This window comes from Euphorbia lathyris, chromosome 10, assembly GCF_963576675.1.
Source record: "Euphorbia lathyris chromosome 10, ddEupLath1.1, whole genome shotgun sequence".
Lineage (NCBI taxonomy): Eukaryota > Viridiplantae > Streptophyta > Magnoliopsida > Malpighiales > Euphorbiaceae > Euphorbia > Euphorbia lathyris.
This window is the reverse complement of record NC_088919.1, coordinates 62,999,230-63,020,211: the sequence shown is the minus strand read 5'-3', so window position 1 is coordinate 63,020,211 and position 20,982 is coordinate 62,999,230. Positions and strand designations below refer to the sequence as shown.

General features: G+C 34.2%; 1 protein-coding gene across 1 annotated transcript; it reads left to right on the top strand.

Annotated features, from left to right (window-relative positions):
* The first annotated feature begins 519 nt into the window (after nucleotides 1-519).
* LOC136208915 (uncharacterized) lies at nucleotides 520-13,033 on the top strand. Its single transcript, XM_066000206.1, has 5 exons — nucleotides 520-667; nucleotides 11,197-11,459; nucleotides 11,617-11,828; nucleotides 11,913-12,168; nucleotides 12,571-13,033. The coding sequence occupies exons 1-5, from the start codon at nucleotides 601-603 to the stop codon at nucleotides 12,862-12,864; spliced, it is 1,092 nt and encodes a 363-aa protein (XP_065856278.1). The 5' UTR covers nucleotides 520-600; the 3' UTR covers nucleotides 12,865-13,033.
* The last annotated feature ends 7,949 nt before the right edge of the window (nucleotides 13,034-20,982 follow it).

Below are 20,982 nucleotides of genomic sequence, written 5' to 3'. Positions count from 1 at the left end.
AATTCAATAAAACGACGTCGTTTTGCTTTAAAGCATAATTAAAAAAATAAAAAGAAAATATTAAATTTAAAATCATTCTTCATCCTCAATTATAGAACGAGTAAACCCTAAACCTCCATTGATGAAGGGGGATAAAGGTCTGAAACTTCAAAATTAATACCTAGGTTTTTAAAAAAAAATACAAATATATTACTTCCGTTTCATATTACATGTCTTTCTAGACACTATTTTTTGTTTCATTATACATATCATTTTATATGATCAATACACGTTAAGTCATCTTTTTTCCTGCTATAAAATGTGGGTTTATAAAAATTAATTAGAATAATGAATTTATTATAGAATAAATAAATAGTGGAATCAATAAATAAGGTGCAACAATATCTTTTCTCTAATATCCTTAACTTCTATGCAACTCTCTAAAACGACGTGTAATAACAGAAGGAGTATTAATTTTGGTTTGATTTAATAAAATTAATACTGTTATTGTCTGTGACCCATAATCTAGTGACTTCTACGTAGGCTATATTTATAAAATTAATGCCGAATGTGTGTATATATAGTTGGAAAGAAACTCTAAATTTCATTATTTGAGCATTAATGACAGGATTCAACAACAAACTTTCTCCGGCTTCTTCACCTCCTGGAACTGCAAATCTTCCTTCTGGTGCGTGTTCTTCCTCTTCTCTATTAGCGTTTCGTGTTTCGTATCTGTTTCCATCACCGACTTCTAGATAACGTTTTCCGGTATCGATTCCCGTTTCAGTTTCAGAGCACAGAAAAGTAATTGTTTTTACGCTTTGTAGATTTAGTATATGATATATATTGGCTAGATTATGGTATTTGCAGATGTGCTGCTATTAGGGTTCGCAATTATCGGGTTAATGTCGTAATCGTATTATGTCAATTATCGGATTAATATCGTATTCGTATCTGCCTAATCAGATTAGTGTTGTGTCCTATCAATCTCGTATATACTCAGATGTAGTTTTATTATGTAAAAGTTTGTTATATGTCACCATGTTGGATTCGTATAACGTATCTACAATTCATATGTAATTTTAGGGTCCATTTGGTTACTTGTGGCTTGTTGTTACTATTTGCTGGTCGTTTTTAGAAAATGCTGTTTTTTCAAGAAGTAGAGATTTTTTTTTAAACTACCTAACCAAACACCTAAAACTCTGTCTTAAGTAGGTAAACAAACGCTCCCTTAGGGCCCGTTTGTTTCAGCTACTGATGTTTGCTATTTGATGTTGCTGTTAGTTGTTTGCTGCTACGGATAGACAGTAGATATTAGTTGATTTTTGTCTTAAAAACAGTTGTTTCGAATTTTTACCAAACGCTTTTTATCTCATGTTTAGACTTATAAAATGTCGTTGGTTGCTCATTTTTCTGCTTCTGTTACCTTTTCACTTTAAAAATAAGAGTTTTTATAACTGAAACGTAGATTTTTTATAACAGTTTTTTGGAAAAACAACATTTTTAAACAGCAAACGATAACAACAATAACAAACAACAACAATAAATAGTAGGTAAAACAAACGGACCTTTAAACTAACATGTAAAATATATATATAAATATTATATAATTTTGAATATACGTGTTACATGTAAACTCTAATACAAACACCGGTCAGAATATTTCTGTTAAAAGAAAAATCAATTCAAAGAAAATCAGGACTCCTTTTGAATCGAGATTCTTTGGAGCGGGTGTGACGGCGGCCGGCCACCCACTTGGACTCCACCCACAACTAATAATTTAACAAAAATTATTTTATTAACTACTATGTTTTTTCATAATTAAATTTTCATTTATGAAAAACATAAACTAGTGAAAAGTAATAAATCAGTCTTTCCAAAAAAGTAATAATTTTTTTTGAAAGCAATAATAGTATAAATCTATATTTATATATACATATTTAGTTAGTAATTTAACTTAGGTTAAAAAAAAACTTATGTGCTTTTATATTTTGTGAAAAAAGTATTTACATGTAATAATTACAGGGTTAAGGTACAAAAATATCTCTAATGTGCAATTTTATCCCTAACGTTAGTATCCAAGAGCAATTTTACTCCTAACATTGATAATTTGGATCCATTTTACTCCTATTTTTTTTTTTTGGTAAGAAGGGAAGAAAAAAAAACAAACAAACAAAAACCTAACCCGGGATCAGTCTAGGAAGACTGACCCCAATCCTATCCTCAAGAAGAGAAGGTAACAGAAAAGAAGGAGGAACGGAAAGGGTAGAAACACCTAACATCCCTCCATGCCCAGCAGCTGCCAAGCGATCCGCCACGCGGTTTTGCTCCCTATAAATATGGGAGAAGGTAAGAGAATCGAAGGCAGGACGAAGCCTCAAGATGGCTTTAATGAGATTCTGACTCTTAAGACAAACAGCCTGTCTATCCGAAATCCTGTTGATAGCCTCCAAATTGTCAGACTCCACCGAAAGTCTTTTAACACCCATGCGAATGGCGAGTTTAATGCCAGACAAGATCCCCCAGAGCTCTGCAGTAAAGGAGGAGCCCGTACCTAAGTTATGGGTAAACCCAGCCAGCCAGGCGCCACCAGCATCCCGAAGAACTCCACCAGCAGCAATTCTGCCATTACTAAGGCAGGAGCCATCCGTATTCAACTTGACAACCCCTTCCCTGGGCTTCCTCCAACCAACTAACTGGACCTCTTTAACCGGGGAGGGGTGAACCAGGGGCTCTCCTTCAAAACTCTTTGTAATAACAGAGAGTTTTTTCGAGAAGTAAAACCGGAGGTCAGGAATAAAGACAGTCTTCTCAGCAAATAACTCTTCATTCCTCCATTTCCACATTTGGTGACAAATAATAGCGAAGAGAATAGCCCCGTGCTTCATACTGGCCAACAAATTCCCATTAACGCCTTCAGAGAACCAGTCAATATCAGAGAACCCCATAAAGGAAGGAAGGATGTGGTGAGGAAGGACCCCTTCCCAAACCTTTCTACTATTCGGGCAATCCCTCAAAGCATGGCACAAGGTTTCCACATGGCCGCTGCATCTGCTACAGGCACCAGATACAGCCAAGTGCCTTCTGTGTCTATCTGCATTCGTGAGGAGCCTGTCTTTGACTCCCAGCCATAGGAAACTCCTAATGCGGTAGGGGACTTTGAGGGCCCAAATGGACTTCCAAATTTCCAAAGGAGGATCAGCCCTATTAGGGGTAAAAGCTTCATAGGCCGATTTGCAAGAATAAGAACCATTATTAGTCAAGGCCCAGCAGTGTTTGTCCTTATCCTCCTCCTGATTACTAATCTTCACACCTCTAATATTAAGGAGGGTCTCCAGGCTAAGAAAGGAGTCGAACTTAGACCAGATCCAGTCTCCCTCCGAGTCCACCACATCAGCAATTCTCCAGGAGAGGAGATCATTCGGCGGAGGGGCGATGCACACCTCAATCAACGGTTTGTCACCAATCCAGGTGTCATACCAGAAACTAATGGATCTCCCATTACCCACCTCCAAGCCAATCCCCGTACAGAACTCAGCAAAAACAGCACTAAGCCCTTTCCAGAGGAAGGAACAGCTGACAACCCTCTCCTTCGGGCCACCAAAGATTCTATCTTTCCTATACTTGCCGCACAGAAGACGAACCCAAAGGGAGGAGGGGGATTGCCACATTCTCCAAAGAAGCTTCATTAACAGGACTTTATTATTGTCCTTAGCTTGCCTTATACCAAGACCCCCCCTGCTCTTAGGCTGGCAGGCTTCCTTCCAAGGGACCAGGTGAATCTTCCTCCCATCCCCAGACTCTCCCCACAGAAAACGCCGATTAATTTTATCAAGGTCGTTGAGGACCGGCTCAGGGAGCTTACAGGCTTGCATGATGTGATTTGGAGCAGCGCAGTTGATAGACTGGATTAAAGTAAGGCGACCTGCAAGGGAAAGAGAATTAGCTTTCCAGCTAGCACACAAACCGTTAGATTTGTCCAAAATGTCTTTAAAAGAGGCTTTGGACACCCTGTCACTATGAAGAGGGACCCCAAGGTATTTCCCAAACGATTGAGTCAGGGGAATGCCAGACATCTCACTCAGTCTTCTACACAAGCTATTATCCATATTCTTGGAACAAAGCATACGGGATTTATGGATGTTAATCTTCTGGCCAGAAGCCTCACAAAAGCAGTCGAGGATATCCATCACAGCCTTAATTTGTTCCTCATTACCCTCCACAAAAAGCATGACATCATCAGCAAAGAGTAAATGGGTAACAGGGGGGCAATGTCTGTTGATGGAAACAGGGTGGAGAGTCCCTTTGCTCACCGCCTCTTGGATCAGGTGAGACAATCTTTCCATGGCAATAACAAAAAGGAAGGGGCTCATAGGATCCCCTTGACGAATACCCCTGGATGGAGAGAACTCATCCGACATATCCCCATTGATCATAACCTGGAAAACAGGAGAGGAGATACACTTTCCAATCAAATTCCTCCAGTTCTCCGGGATACCAGCTTTGGCTAAACTATCCAGAAGAAAGCTCCAGTTCAACCTATCATAGGCTTTCTCCAGATCCAGCTTGAGAGCCACGATCCCTTTCTTGCCTTTCTTAATCTTCATAGAATGGACAACCTCCTGGGCAATAACAACGTTATCCATCAATTGTCTTCCAGGAACAAAGCTCCCTTGATTTTGGCTGATAATATCCGGAAGGATCTTCCGGATTCTATTAGCCACAATCTTAGTAATAGCTTTATACAAGACATTACAAAGACTGATGGGTCTCATCTGGAGAAAGGAAGAAGGCTTGGCAACCTTAGGAATCAAGACAAGGAGGGTTTTATTAACCAAACTGATATCGTTCGAACCACCAAAGACACCTAACACAAAGCTGTATATACCCTCTTTAACAGTGTCCCAGTGTTTATGATAGAAACTAGTGGGGATACCATCAATACCAGGAGCCTTAGTGGAACCGATGCTGGAGAAGGCCAGATCAATCTCTTTAAGCTCAATGGGATGGAAAGCATTATTAATAGCATCCTCCCCCAAACGAGGAAAGGAAATGCCAGAGTGGGCACTCTCTAGGTCCACAGCTTCCTCTCTGAACAGGTCCTTGTAGAAATCAAGGGCAAGGCGCCGAATGTCCTCCTCCTCAAAAATCCACTCACCACTGGCGTCTTTAATAGCCTCGATCCTATTTCGCTGTCTCCTAATGATCGTTGAGAGGTGGAAAAACCTGGTATTCCGGTCCCCGTCTTGAATCCAAGCCTTCCTAGATTTCTGGAACCACATAAGCTCTTCCTGTCTAAGCACAGCTTCCAACTCTTTCTGAAGAGCTCTTAGGTGACCATTCAGGCTATGATCAAAACGAACCTCCAAGCAACGCTGAACACCTTCCATTCTCCTTAAGAGTTTGTTCTTCCTCCTGATAATATGACCAAAAGTATTTTTATTCCAAACAGCCACATTCCTCCTGAATTCCTTAGTAGCGAGGAGAACATCAGAGTGGGGATGCCAATTGCTTTTAACGAAATCCTTAAACTCGGGGTGAGACTCCCAAGCCACCAGATACCTAAAAGGTCTATTACCTTTCAGCCGATTTCCTTTGACCAAATTAATGAGGATAGGGCAATGGTCTGAGTGACGGAAAGGGAGATTAAGTACCTTGACCTCAGGAAACCTATAAATCGCTGCAACATTAGCGTACACCTTATCCAACCTAACAAACACACTATTCCTTTTCCAGGTAAATTTGTGGCCAGCAGCACCCAGGTCCGAAAGCCCGCACATATCCATACTTTGCTTATGATTAAGACACCGGTTCACATAATGATTACCCCCTCCTCTCTGATCACTCAAGAGGGCAATGTCATTAAAATCCCCGGCAACCAACCACGCCTCCACCATGTTAGAGCTAAAAGAATGAAGGATCTCCCACAGCCTTCTTCGATTAGTCGAAACAGGATCAGCATAGACGAAGGTAATAAAGAAGGGTTTATTACCCGGGTAACACACCTTACTATGGATGAATTGACTGTCCATAGTAACAATATCAATATTGACTTGACCTGGCTTCCAAAAGAGCCAAATCCCCCCTGCCCGGCCAGTAGCCTCCGACCTGACGCAATTCCAATTCTTAAACTTTCTAACCACCTCATCTGCTTTGGCTCCACTAACCTTGGTCTCAAGAAGGACAAAGCAGGAAGGGTTAAACTGTTTAATGAGATCATTGACATGAATGCGGGTAGCCTTGCTCGCCGCACCTCTAACATTCCAAACGAAGAAGTCCATCAGAGGGGGAGACTACAGACGCAGGCCCAAACCCTAGATCAGGTATTTGTTTGGGGCTCCGGAGAGCCTAGAGGCGGTCCCAGAAGGACCCCTTTTATCCAAAGAATTCAAACCATGAAGGTTCTTTTTAGGTTTCCCTTTGGGATTCTTCATGTTTAACTTACTCACTCCTATAGTCTTACCAATAGGAGCATCAACAGGAGGATGTAGAGTACTCGCCTCCCTACTCAAACCCTTCCCAGCTGACAGGATAGACTGGGGAATCTCTTTGCCTTTAGCAGAAGCATTAGAGACAAAGAGAGGATTAATAGAATTACCCAGACTAGAGGCATGCTCTACCGACTCCAGACCAGGCATGCTTAAATCAATCTGCTTATCAGAAGGATCCGAGTCTTGATCTTCCTCCATAGACAAAACACCGAACCTTGACCCGGAACCCGAAGTTGAGTCCACTCCAGTCTCAATCCCCTTCTTAATATCCGGGGGTCTGACCTTGATCTCAGGAGCAATCTGGAGAGTAGTCATCTTCGTATTGATATCTGGTGAATGATTAGCATTAACATTAGCCCGTGGCTTCCTTCTCACTGGCCTCTTGGCAAGCATCCATGGGCCAAAGCTCCTTACTTCCCCTTGACTCTTCTCAGCTTCGCCTATGATAGGTTGCACCAACTCCTCCACGTCCTTCCTCCTCTTAGGACAACCCTCAAGGGTATGGCCAAACATACCACATTCATAGCAGATGTTGTGTATACCTTCATATTCAATATGATAGACCTTGTTTTGAGTACAGAACTGAGAAAGAAGAGGCTTAGCGAGATCAATATCGATACAGACCCTAGCAAACTTGCCTTTTTTGGTGCGGTGAAGGTGGAACGAACACGAATATTTTTGTTCTTTATTATGCACCAATTGCATATCAATTCGTTATAAAAAATGATTTCATGTTTTTTATAATTTAATAATAGAATTAGAGATTAATATTTTTAAATTCGGTGAATTTTTTTAATTTTTTAGTCCAATTTGTAGAAAATGCAGTATTTTTTATATCCTAACATATGTTTGTGATTTGTTACTGGTAAAACGACGCACGTGTGAAGTGTAGATGACAAGATTCATGACCGATAAAGACAGTTTAATGAATTATTTCTCAAATTGATTCAATTTATCAACGTCGGGGTAAAATTGCTCTAGGCTTCCAACGTTAGGGGTCGAATTGCACAGTTTTAAACGTTAGGGGTATAATTGCTCCTGACAAAAAATGTTATGAGTATTTTTGCACCTTAATCCATACAACAACAACAACAAAGCCTTAGTCCCGAAATGATTCGGGGTCGGCTAACATGAACCATCATATAAAACCGTGAAATCAAGTCGTGTCAGCGACACAAATTCTCTCCTTCCACTATGTCCTATCCATTACCATATTTTCCTCAATCCCTAATAAACTCATATCACTCTCGATCACCCTCCTCCAAGTTTGCTTAGGTCTTCCCCTACCCCTCACCACTACATCTCTTTGCCACTCTTTGGTCCTCTTAACCGGCGCATCAAGCGCTCTTCGTCTTACATGGCCAAACCACCTTAGTCGGTTTTCCCTCATTTTATTCTCAATAGATGTAACCCCCTACTTTTGTCCTAATGATTTCATTACCCACCCGATCCTTTCTCGTATGACCACACATCCATCTCAATATACGCATCTCCGCCACCGACATCTTATGAAAAAATTATAATTATAACCATATAAAAAAAAATTACATGTACCTTTTTTTTTATAATTTACAGGTACCTATTTTGATAAAACATGAAAACACATCTATTTTTTATTTTTTAGACTACATCCTTTAATTTAATATTAAAGATGTATATTAAAAACTCTTTTGTGGATGAAGGCCACACAGATTCTTTTTGAAAGTTACTTTTTTCTTTCATAATTTTTTATTATTTTTAGAAATTTACCATTGGTTTGTCAGACCGGTGGATTTAAATTAAATTTTAGAAAGTACTTTTGGAGCTGCCACACGTATCATCACATCAGTTTTTGCAGTACGTGTCATAATTTTAAAGGGGGCTTAACGTACAATGGTCCTTTTCAGGGAGTAGGAGAATGGTGTACAACCAGTTCTTCCGTATAAGATCCTAAATTTAAGAAAACCTAATTTTTTTATTATAAAAATTTAAATAAATTATTATTATTAATTATTATATGAAAAATTAAGTGAATATTAATTTATCTTGAAAATTAACGTTCTAATAGTTTTAAGGGGTCATATTTTTTTTATTGCTATTTACAATATCTAATTTAATTATATATATAATGTTAAAAATAAAGTTAAAAGTATTTTGATGTTTCATTTTGTAGAAACATTAGTATTATATGAAAGTATTAATTTTTTTTAATGAATAGGGCCCAATTTTTTTTTTCATTTAGCAGAGAGCCCCAAAAATATTTAAGACGGCCCTGATCCTTCTAAAAAACCGGGATAAAGTGCGAATACTCTAACTAGTGATAATAATAATAAGAAATTTTACTACTAGTATAAAGTATCTTTGGAGCTGCCACACATATACTTAGACATCGCCATGGACCGATGAGCCCGCCCGTCCGGCCCGAGCCCAGGCCCATTTAGTCGGGTCTGGACACATAAAATTAGTGTCAGACCCGGTCCGGCCCAAGCCCGATTAGGCCCGCCTAGTAAATGGGTGGGCTTGGGCTATGTAAATACCCGGCGGGCCTGGCCCAGCCCGACCCGTTATATATATATATATATATATATATATATATATTTATAAATTTAATTATATAAATTAAATGAGTCTATAAAAACCCTACATATATAATTAAATAAGTAATCAGTATTTACAATTTACAATTAGTTTTCTAAGACTTATTAACTATTATGTTTATTATTTTTTATTAAAAAAAGTTAGTATTTTATTTTAATTGATTTTTTTTAAAATTTAGATATGGGCTTGGGCGGGCGGGCTTGTGATTTCTTTTTTAGGCCCGAGCGCGACTATATTAGTGTGGGCTTGGGCTGTGTTTGGGCTTATCAGATTTGATCACAAGCTCAACAGGTCCGGCCCGAGCCCGGCCCATACCGAGGTCTACATATAATCAATTTGAAGGTGCCTTCTATGCTTACTTTGTTTTTCACAAAGTAAGTTCTACTTTGTTTTTTCTATCATTGGATGAACTTACTTTGTTAAAGTTCATCACCATCCAATGATGAAAAAAACAAAATAACGCTTACTTTGTCAAAAACAAAGTAAACATAGTCCTAACTCTTAATTTGAAATAATCCGTCAAATTATTTTTTCATTCATAAACCGTATTATTTACACTTTATATATACAGTAAAATTTTAATAAATAAATATTAGTGGAATCTAAAAAATTATTATTTTAGACGAAATTATTAATTTATCAATAAATATTTATTTATTGATAAATTAATATTTATTAATTTATAGAATAGTTTTTGTTTTGTATATTATATTTCTCAAATTAAACGATTAATTCTTCGATAATTAAGAAAAGAAAATAAATAAATTAATTAATGATGATGTATTGTATCTAAGATTACTAAGCTTTGTCAAAAGATATTTTATTAATCTTAGATTGACGTGATATTGGAAATTGATTTAACTTGCTAATATTAGTGGTAAAATTACTTTTGGCTACCAACATCAATTGTAAAATTGCTCTTGGCTACCAACGCTAGTAGTAAAATTGCATCATTTTAGACCTTGTGAGTAAAAATTGCTTCTGATAATCAAAGTTATGGGTATTTTTTGCATCTTATTCCTAAAACCCGAACTAGATGCACCATAAATTCAAAAATAGCAATTCATCTCTGGCCTTCAATTAGAACCGCAACATGTATTATCACATCAGATTTTGTGACATGTATCACAAACTTAAAGAGGTATTGACAGTACCCGGTCCTCCTAAAAAGCCGAACCAAACACACCATTAATTCAAAAATAGCAATTCCATTATAAAATAAGAAATGGTTTGCGGTTTTATCTCATATGTGACAATAACTCATTACAACACGCATATGTTTTAGGGGTAACAACATGTACGTATTTTGAAAGTATTCGATACTTCCGACTCTAATAGAATTATCCAATATGATTTAAAAATATATATGTGACAAATATGAGACAGAAATGAGAACACCCCTAAAGTATCTGCTACTTATTACCCATCTCATATTTGTTAATTTGTATATTTTTTACTCTTATGGGAAGGAATGAAGAATTTCAATATTAAATATTTGATGATTTGGATTTTTTTTTGTATTGAATTGTATATTATGCTATTTAAGATTTTAAGTATTTGACTTTTTTTCGTTAAATTTGTGGAATATTAAGTTTTTATATATATATATATATATATATATTTTGTTAAATTTATGATTTATTTATTTGCTTTTTAATTTATATATTTAAACAAGTAAGGGTACCCATTAATTATATGGAATATGAATAAAATTAAGATTGTTGATTTGTTAGGGTAATGAGATATGACATGGAATTCATCGTATAAAAGGGTAAGGATATGAGAATGACATTATCCGAGGATATCCTACCCGTTGTATCCTCAATTTTAAAAAAGGATTAAAATATTATTTGACTCATTACCTGTAGAAATTGGTGTATTCATGTGTAAATTATTGGTCACTTATTTTGTAAATTACTACATATTTAGTTTTTATTTTTAGTCTGTTTTGTAATTTTCGATTCACCGTGTACAATCAAAAGCTCAATTTCACGTTTTATGCATATTATCCAAATTGGTTCACATTTTATTGATTTTAATATGTCAAAAAGTAAATATTAGCAAATTATAGGTCAGATTTTGAAAACACTGATAATATTTTATTAGCGTTGTAATATTCTTTTGTCTTTTCTCGATTATGATATTTCAGGACTCTTTCGGAAAGTATTTTTAGTATTGTTTGTGGGAATCTCAGTATGGGGTTATCAAGCGATACAACCTCCTCCAAACAAGCTACCTGGTTCTCCAGGTGGTCCACCTATTACAGGACCAAGAATAAAGCTCAGAGATGGGAGACATTTGGCTTACAAAGAACGTGGTGTCTCAAAAGATGCAGCCAAATATAAAATCATTTATCTCCATCCGTTTGGTTCTTCTAGACACGATCCTGTTGTTGACAATAAACTTTCACAGGTGCTAATTACTTGATGTCTGTGCTTCTTCATTTCGTTTTGATTTCCATCTGATGTCTATATATTTTAGAAATAACATTTTTCAGTGTCCATTTTCGTTTCCATGCAACAGTAGTAACTTTTTGTATATCATTTGATTCAATGGTGGGTACTTCTAGGAACTTATTGAAGAATTAAGTATCTACATTGTGAACTTTGATAGACCGGGTCATGGAGAGAGTGATCCCCATCCAAGTCGAACATTGAAAAGCTTGACATTGGATATTGAAGAGCTTGCAGATCAATTGGGACTTGGATCTAAGTTCTATATAATTGGGTATTCCATGGGTGGTAAGTTGACTTGGAGTTGCCTTAAATACATTCCTCACAGGTATAATTTAGTTCAACTATATAAATCATTGGCTCTTATTGTTTAAGATGGATTTGCGACATATTTGTTTTGTGCATTCAACAGGTTAGCAGGAGTATCGCTATTAACTCCAGCTATTAACTACTGGTGGCCTGGTTTTCCTTCTAATTTATCGGTTGAAGCCTACAACCAAATGTTGACACAAGATCAATGGGCATTTCGTGTTATCCATTATATTCCTTGGCTTGCCTTATGGTGGAGTAATCAAAAGTGGTTCCCGAGTTCTTCTATTGTTGCTAATGACCCTGTTCTTTCCCACCAAGACAAACAGATTGCTCTTAACATTGATTACTCAAATCTGGTAATTATCTTCATTTTGCTTTGATATATTGTTTATCTTGCATCATATTGATGAAAACACCCTCGCATGTAGCTTAGATATATTGTAAAATTATAATATATCTAAGACTGTGGTTCAATATATTGTAAAATTACCAGTCGAGTGTAGTACTCTAGGAGTGTACTAAAAGTTCTCTAAGATTAAGGTCAACCGTCTTTTATAATTGTTTCTTGTTGAGACCTTTCACTCTAATGCCACTCTCCAGGAGTGGGGCACTACATGCATATCTGGCAAAGTTATTCTTCTATTTTATCACTACTCGGTCATTTTTACAATTTTGGTGTATTGATTCTTTTACTTCATTCTTATGCTCTTTGTTTGTTATTAGTAATTTTCTTAAGAAGTTGTGCATCCTCATCTTAGGGATATGCAAGACAACAAGGAGAAAATGAATCCATTTTTCGTGAAGCTGCGATTGCATATGCGAATTGGGAATTTGATCCTATGGATATGGAGAATCCATTTCCAAATGATGAAGCTCGTGTTCATCTATGGCAAGGAGATGAAGATGGTGTTATCCCTGTTATATTGCAGCGATACATCGTGCATCGCCTTCCTTGGATTCATTATCATGAGCTTTCGGGTTCCGGTCACCTGTTTCCTTTCCTTGATGGATTGTTTGATAAAATAGTAAGGGTAATGTTAATTCGAGAATAGAAACCTTCCACGTTTTTTTATATACAAAAGCTCAAATTTTCTAAATACCAGTATGGTTCCGATTGACTAGATCTTACCAATAAAAATGTGACTATTTTACGGCATTTTTCTTTCAAATTTCATTATTGATTTTGTTCACATATCATATCCAATAATTATGCGTTTCAAATGATTTTTCCTCCATGCTTTGGCCTCATGTTGGTGTTGGAGATGCCCGCATTAGTACCACAACCCGAGATAAAACCGAGTTTTTGAGAGGAATCAATGCTCTATATTCTTTCATTTTAATTTGATTTATATTTCATCCGTTGCACATATTTTCTTATATTTTTGCTATTTTTTAGGGTGTCTCGGAGACTAACAAGACACGTTTTTCTTATAACTAACACCTTAAAATGACACCTTAAATCCACTATTTATTACTTATGCAAATATTATGTATAGATTCGGAAAAGAGGATACAGACTGTCCCAATATTTTTGGGTCACTCAGGTCTCATAGTTCCACCTATATTATGTAAATATTTTACCATATTTCTCATTTTAATTTCTTTTATCATATTTCAATTGTACATAAAAGGATGTAATTATAATGTTTTGGTAAGTTCAGTGTTGAAAAGGTAATTTTACATGATCATGTGTCCGGCTAGACTTATCGAGGTACTGCACACACCTATAGAGGTACTGCACCCAATCAGTGGCGAATACGTAATTACTCGGTTGGGAGGCCAATTTTACACGTGTGTTTGGGAATATATTTTTTTTTGCTAAATCGAACTTGCTTAATTTTTTTGTATATATGCGTGTTATAATTTGAATGGTCAAGAACCAATTTTAAGTATTAATGTACAATTTCTCAAAATTAAGTTAGATTTTGTTTAATAGTCCTAACATGTAAAAAAAAATTAGATTTAGGAAGGGCAGAACATGTAAAAAAAATGATTTCAGATGACCTACCAGGCCGAAAAAAAATTAATAATTTGGATTTAAGGAGACCTAAAGAGTTAAAAAATTAGAAATTTAGATTTATGGAGGCCTAACATGCCAAAAAATTAGAAATTTGGATTTAGAAAGGCCTAACAAGCAAAAAAAAAATTAGAAATTTTGATTTATATAGACCTGACAGGCTTTTAGGGAGTACCTAATAGATCCAAAATATTGAAATTTTGAATGTTGGACAAGTCTAACACGTAATGGGATATATTTAATTTTTTTATTAGTTCAATGCTAGTTTCTAAAAAAATTATAACATTTTTACATTTTTTTATTTTTAGTTTTAAAATTTTAAAATTTAATTTAGAAATTAAGTTGTTTGAGTTTTAAAAATAAGAAATTAATTTTATTTTAATGGAAAAGACATAATAAAAATGAGTTTAAAAGTGTTATGAAAATAAATAAATAAATTAATAATGATAATATAGTTTTATAATTATTGAAAAATAAAATTTAAATAAATAAACACTTTAAATTGAGATTAGGAGAATTGAACCTAAGACCTTTTAGAAAAAAGCAAGTGTTTTTAACCATCTCATATACCTTTAAATAATATAATATTACTACATAGAGTCTATATAGACTAATATTAGGGAGGCCGAAACTACTTGTGACCATGGTGGTTCCGGCGGCCGGAGGGCCCCTCCATGTCTCTGCCCCTGCCCAGACTTCTCTCATGACCTCCCAAGGGTAGTGGCTACTGCTCAGACCTCTCTCGTGATAGCCCAAAGGCAGTGGCTATCACCCAGACCATTTCGGCTACCGCCCAAACCCTCGCACTATCACCCATACTTCCCTCGTTACCGCCTAGAGTCACAAGGCTACAACTTAGAGGCTCGTTACAGTCTATAGGCTTGCTACAACTCAAAAGCACGCACCCAATTCCAGAATATGTAAAATTTGTATTTGTATTTATTTTATCATTTTTAACTCGTTTTTATATTTTATAAGATCAAATTGCTTATCAAATGAAAATACGGGAGTATGAAGCATGGAGTGGAGAACCGAAAATGTCTTGATGTAATATGTATTTTATTTATTTTCTTTTCGGGTCATGTGCTTTTGGAGATTTTATTCCGTCTTTATATCATTTGAACCGAAAACGTGACATGTCAAATGCTCGGTTAATAATGCTAATTGAGATACAATAATATGCATCTACTTTCACATAAATTTAAAAGGATTAAATAATGAATGAGATAGTACGCTAGAGTGTTAAGTAAAAAATCAACAGGTTCACCTCGCGTTTTGAGAAGCTTGATATTTCCTTTTGGATTATATTGATCTTCCACAAAAGTACCTCATTTCTTGACTCCGTGTAGATTATATTGAACTTCAAGAATATTCACATAGACATTAATGACCAAGTGAATTTGGTTATTCACCGTTAGATGTAGGCTTATTAAATCTAAGCCGCGGGATGCTTCGAATCTGCACCTTAGTATTCTAATAAACTTAGATCTAACGGTGAATGATCAAATATTGCATGATCAATAAGGTCCATGTGATCAAAACCGAACTTGAACTTAGCACAAATGACGGTTTTTTCTTGATATCCAAGATTGATGAGCATGTCAAACGTTCTAATTGAACCCGAGCCCAAATAATACCGTAGCACGTGGAGCTCAAATTAGTTGTGTTTTCTTAAGATTCTATGCATGGTTAATTAAGTAGTCCCTCTATTTCACAATAGATGTCTTTCTAGAATATTTTTTTTATTCCATAATATATAACGTTTTGTTTCAATCCATGCACATTAATTGACTTTTACTCAATATACCCCTATTTAAGTTGTCTTTACTTTAGAAATAGATAAAAATTAATTAATTAATGTAATTAATATAAAGCTAACAAAATCTTTTAGTTAAAATTAATTGCATTTCTTAAAGGGATAAAGTGCAAAAAAAGACTCTTAACGTTTATAGTCATGAGCAATTTTACCCCCTAGCGTCTAAAATTGTGTAATTTTAACCCCAACATTGGCAGTCAAGAACAATTTTACCCCTAACGTTGGCAAGTTGGGTCAATTTCATATATTATTGCAAAACGCAAATATTTTGTTCCTTATTCTGCACCAATTACATATCAGTTCGTTTAGAAAAAAAGATTTCACATTTTCTCTGATTTAATAATAGAATTAGAGGTTAATATTTATTAATTTGGTGAAATATTTTGAATTTTTTTTGGCCAACTCGTAAAATAGACAGTATATTATTTATTTTTTTAAAATTTTTTTCATGTCTAATTATATGTTTATGATATGTCACTAATGTAAATGACAAGATTCATGACCAAGAAGACAGTTTGATTGATGATTTCTAAAATTGACCCAACTTGACAATGTTAGGGGTAAAATAGTAGAGGTGGCAAAATGATGCACGACCCGATTACACGACACGAACTTTTAGTGTTAGTGTTGAGCTTAATATGTAATGGGTCATTTTTGGGTTGACACGAAATTGACACGCTAATTTTTGGGTTGAGTTAGTGTTGATATGTGAACCCACGAAATGACACGGATATTGAAAATTATTGTTATATTCTCTCGTGTTTTTTATGTCACTTTATTAACAAAGATAATAAAATTATAATTATTAATTGCAAATATTGATTTGAATTTCCTAAATTGTTATAAACACATTACATGACCCTCTAACATGATATTATCGAACTTTCGATAATTATTGTTAACATACTAATCTAAAAATGATATAAAATGTTTAAAAACAGTATCATATCTTCTTATATTTTTTTAAGAGTTATTATTAATATATATGCATAACAAAATTACATGTAACCTGAAAACACGATACGAAATCGACACTAACCCGAACAGGTTAACACAACTTTAACACGAAAGTTTTTGAGTTTGGTTTGGATTTACTCTTTTTGACACGAACCCGAAATGACACGACACGAATACGATAATTGTCAGGTCTATAAAATAGTACCATTTTAAACGTTAGAAGTAAAATTGCTCCTAATTATAAAAGAGTAATAATCTTTGCATAACTAAATTCAAAATCAACCACTTTGCAAATTCCATCATTACTCATTAACTCATTTTTCAACTCATTCTAGAATCTAATTCTATTTTATATATTATCCACACCCACCCATTAACTCAATATTAAAGCCTAATTCAACCACTTTCAATGCATTTGAGTACTCCTACAATTTTCGGGTAGTCCGTTGTAATCAACTTTGAAAATTTAACACATACCTCAATCCAACTATTATCTAATAGATGTGTTAATGGGTTGGGCCTTGTCAGGTCGAGCCTAATCAGGTTCAGTGGCGAATACAGGATTACTCGGTTGGAGGGTCGATTTTACATGTGTATTCGTAAAAAAAAAAATTTGCTAAATCGAACTTGTTTAATTTTTTTTTGTATATATGTGTGTTATAATTTGAATGGTCAAGAACCAATTTTAAGTATTAATGTGCAATTTCTCAAAATTAAGCTAGATTTCGTTTAATAGTCCTAACATGTAAAAAAAATTTGAATTTAGGGAGGGTTGAACATGTAAAAAATTAAAAAATCTGATTTCAGATGGCCTAGCAGACCTAAAAAAGTTAATAATTTGGATTTAAGGAGACCTAAGAGGTCAAAAAATTAGAAATTTGGATTTATTGAGGCCTAACAGGCCAAACAAATAGAAAGGGAAAATTACACAGAAATTCATCTTTAAAAAATTATTTACAATTATATCAATTCATAATTTTGAATTATGTCAAACTAGTAAAATCAGTACTTCTAATATGTTTTAAGGATTAAAATTTATAAATTACAAGTCTAGAATATATTTTCTAGGGTTTATGATTTATGAATTGGAGTCTAGATTTTTTAAATTATGGTGTAAAATCATAATATATAGAGAATAATGACATATTAAGTATTAAGTTTGGTGATATGACTTAGTTATAATTTTCTAGTTAATTATGATATTCATGTATTTGACCCCAAATAGAAATTTGGATTTATAAAGGCCTAACAGGCCAAAAAAAATTAGAGGGGGACCGAACTACTCGTGACTATGGTGGTTCCGGCGGCCGGAGGGGCCCGGGCCTCCCATACCCCTCCCTATCTCCGCGCCTGATCAGGCCTAATCTAATCGAATTTTACACTACACTATATTTTCCAAATCTAGCTCAATCCACATTATATTTATATTGAACTCGGATCAGGTTAATCAAAGATAAAAAAAAAAATTGGTTAACTAAGATATTTATATTAAGAAACTAATTAAAATTAAAATTAAAGTATGAACATGAACAATAAGAATACAAAAAAAAGATTAAAAATTTAGTTAATTAATTCAACAAAACTCAGTATAAATAATTTTATATGATTAAAAAATATTTAAATATAATTTCGGGAAACACAATTGAATTCCAATCAATTGTGATAATTAGAAAATCTGAATGATATGGAGAACTTGAGATATGTAACGATTTTAAATGACAACCCACTCATAAAGGTAAGATTATGAAAGTAGATATTTTAGAAATTTAAGAGAATTTATGAGAGAGAGTGGGTGGATTGAAAGAAAAATTTAGATGGTGCTTTATTTATGAGTATTTATAGGTTTATCTATTTTAATTTCGCAATGTAACGTTCCGGTCTGGAGTTGATAGCACCGTAGTAGACGACCTAAATAAGGAGCCGTCCTAAGGAGTGATGATGGGATATGAATGAACTGAATATCATATCGGAAATGGAGAGAAAGTGAGTAAGATTTATTAGTAAGATGTGTATTTAATACATGTAGACGTGTTTTAAAGTCTAGAGACCCAAGGTGTTGGATTTATACCAAATCAGACAATATCAACATGGTATTGAGCCAGGTTGTTACAATTGGTGTCAGAGCCGACTGCTCATGTACAATGTGTGGTTCGGAGAACCAGACAGAAGCTGGTGGGCCTGTAAGGACTCGATTCGGAGTGTGTGGCGCCATGGTAGACAACCTGAGTAGGGAGCAATATCAAGGGATGTCGATGTGGGTAGAAATGAATTGAATCTCATATCGGAAATGGAGAGTTGGTGACTACTGAGACTTATTAGTAAGGTGTGCGGTGGTTTTCAACTGGTAAGTAACTGGCCAAGTGAATTTGGTCAGTCAACATTAGATCTAAGAGGTGTGAATCTAAGTCTTACGATGATTTTAATCCCCACTATTGAATTTTTAATAAGCTTAAATCTAACATTGATTGATCAAATTCAATTGACCAATCAGTGACTAGGTGAAAATTAGAGTCAATACATGTACCATTTTAAAACCGTGAGATCCAAAGTGTTAGATTTGGGCTAAGCATGCAATATTTACATGATATTGGGTTAAGTTGTTATAATATACCTATTCAAAATTTTGTTATTTAGCCACTGATCTATTATTTGGTCTCTGATCTATAGAAATTTATGAAATTTCATATAATTTAGATGTAGACTTAACGTAATCATTATCTTATTGATACATGACGATATTTTAATACTTAGATTTGATAGATTTTAATTTAAAGATTTGTTTTTAATTTTTCTATTTTAATCTAATTAATTATTTCCACGTAATCCATGTGGCAAATAAAACTTTAGAACATGTCACTGAATAATAGTTATGTCAAGAGCTAAACATCACCAAATAATTGATAAGTTTAAATATTTGGTTCAAATTATATTGATGCGTGCTGTTTTTGTACCTTTTCATCTAATAAAATAATGTATCACATTTTATATATATATAAAAATTATATGCCGATCCCATAAAATAAAATGATGAATGAATTTGGCGGAAAAAACATGAACATCACCGGAAAGCAGTGCATTTCTCTCATTGACCCATTTCTTATTGAGAGAAATATACAAATAAACTTTGGTTTGTCCGATTTGTAAAAACAATCCTCGTGGTTTAAAAATTCATAATAAAAGTTTGCACTTTGTGAATTTTGCAGTTAAAAGGATATATGAATCAATTTTTCAGCCAAATAATATTTGTGGTTCAGTTAATTTGCAAAGTTAGATTTTGAATTTTGGACAATTTGCAATGTCGATCTTTTTAATTGCTCCAAATTGTCTCTTTTAAAGTAAATACTCACGATAATGATTTTTGAAGGAATGATTGAGTTTGTAAACTACAAAAAGCATAAACTCTTATTTGCAAACTTTTAAATCACATTGATCCTCTTTACAAATCTAGCAACTTATTAAAAAAAAAAAAAACCTAAAATTAATATAAGGGGTGTTTGATTGCTTCATTTCCTCATCTTGTTTGCCTTTTAACTTTAAAAGAGAGAGGTTTAAGCGTTTGGTAGACGCATCTTGTTTGCCTCTTATAACTGAAAAGTAGTTTTTTTTTACAAAAGCAGTGAATTCCTTTTTTTAAAGCAGTCTTTTTCAACAGCAAACAACAAAACGTAACAGCAAATAGTAAACAACAACAACAAACAACAGGTAAAACAAATGGACCCAAAACCATGTTTTTAGAGAATATCAATAAAGGAAAGACATATGATTTTAAATTGAAAACAATTTAATATGCTTATCTAAAATGTGCATTTTGGGATTGTTTCTATCTTTTGTCAATTAACGGTATTTGAGAGCGTGCTGGAGATTTTGGGTGTTTGTTTTAGCTTTTCGGACGAACGTTTATCGTTTTACTCGAAATCGTAGGAAATTTAGCATTTGGTTATGTTTATACAGCAACATTATTTAGATTTTTTATGGGAATAGCAACTTTTTGGAGCTTTTCATGAAAATCTCTAAAAATGAACTTTTCGTGAACAACTGTTTGTATTTATTTGATATTGATAAAATTATTATTTTTTATTTTCACAAAATACATTTCTCCTTTAATTTTTATTTCTATTTTTTTTAAAGATGTTTATTTCTATTTCTATAATATTATTGCCGAAACAATAAGGTTTTACTTCGTTCAATAAATAACTATTTTTAATTTTCATTTAGTTATTTAGATTATTTTTATTAATTTGCATATTACCTTATTTTTATAAATTATTTGTTGATTAATTTAAAATGTGTCCATATTAGATATTTGGGTAAATAATTTATTAGTCATTACATTTTTACCTAACACATTATTTAGTACTCGTGTTTTAATAATGCATTGTG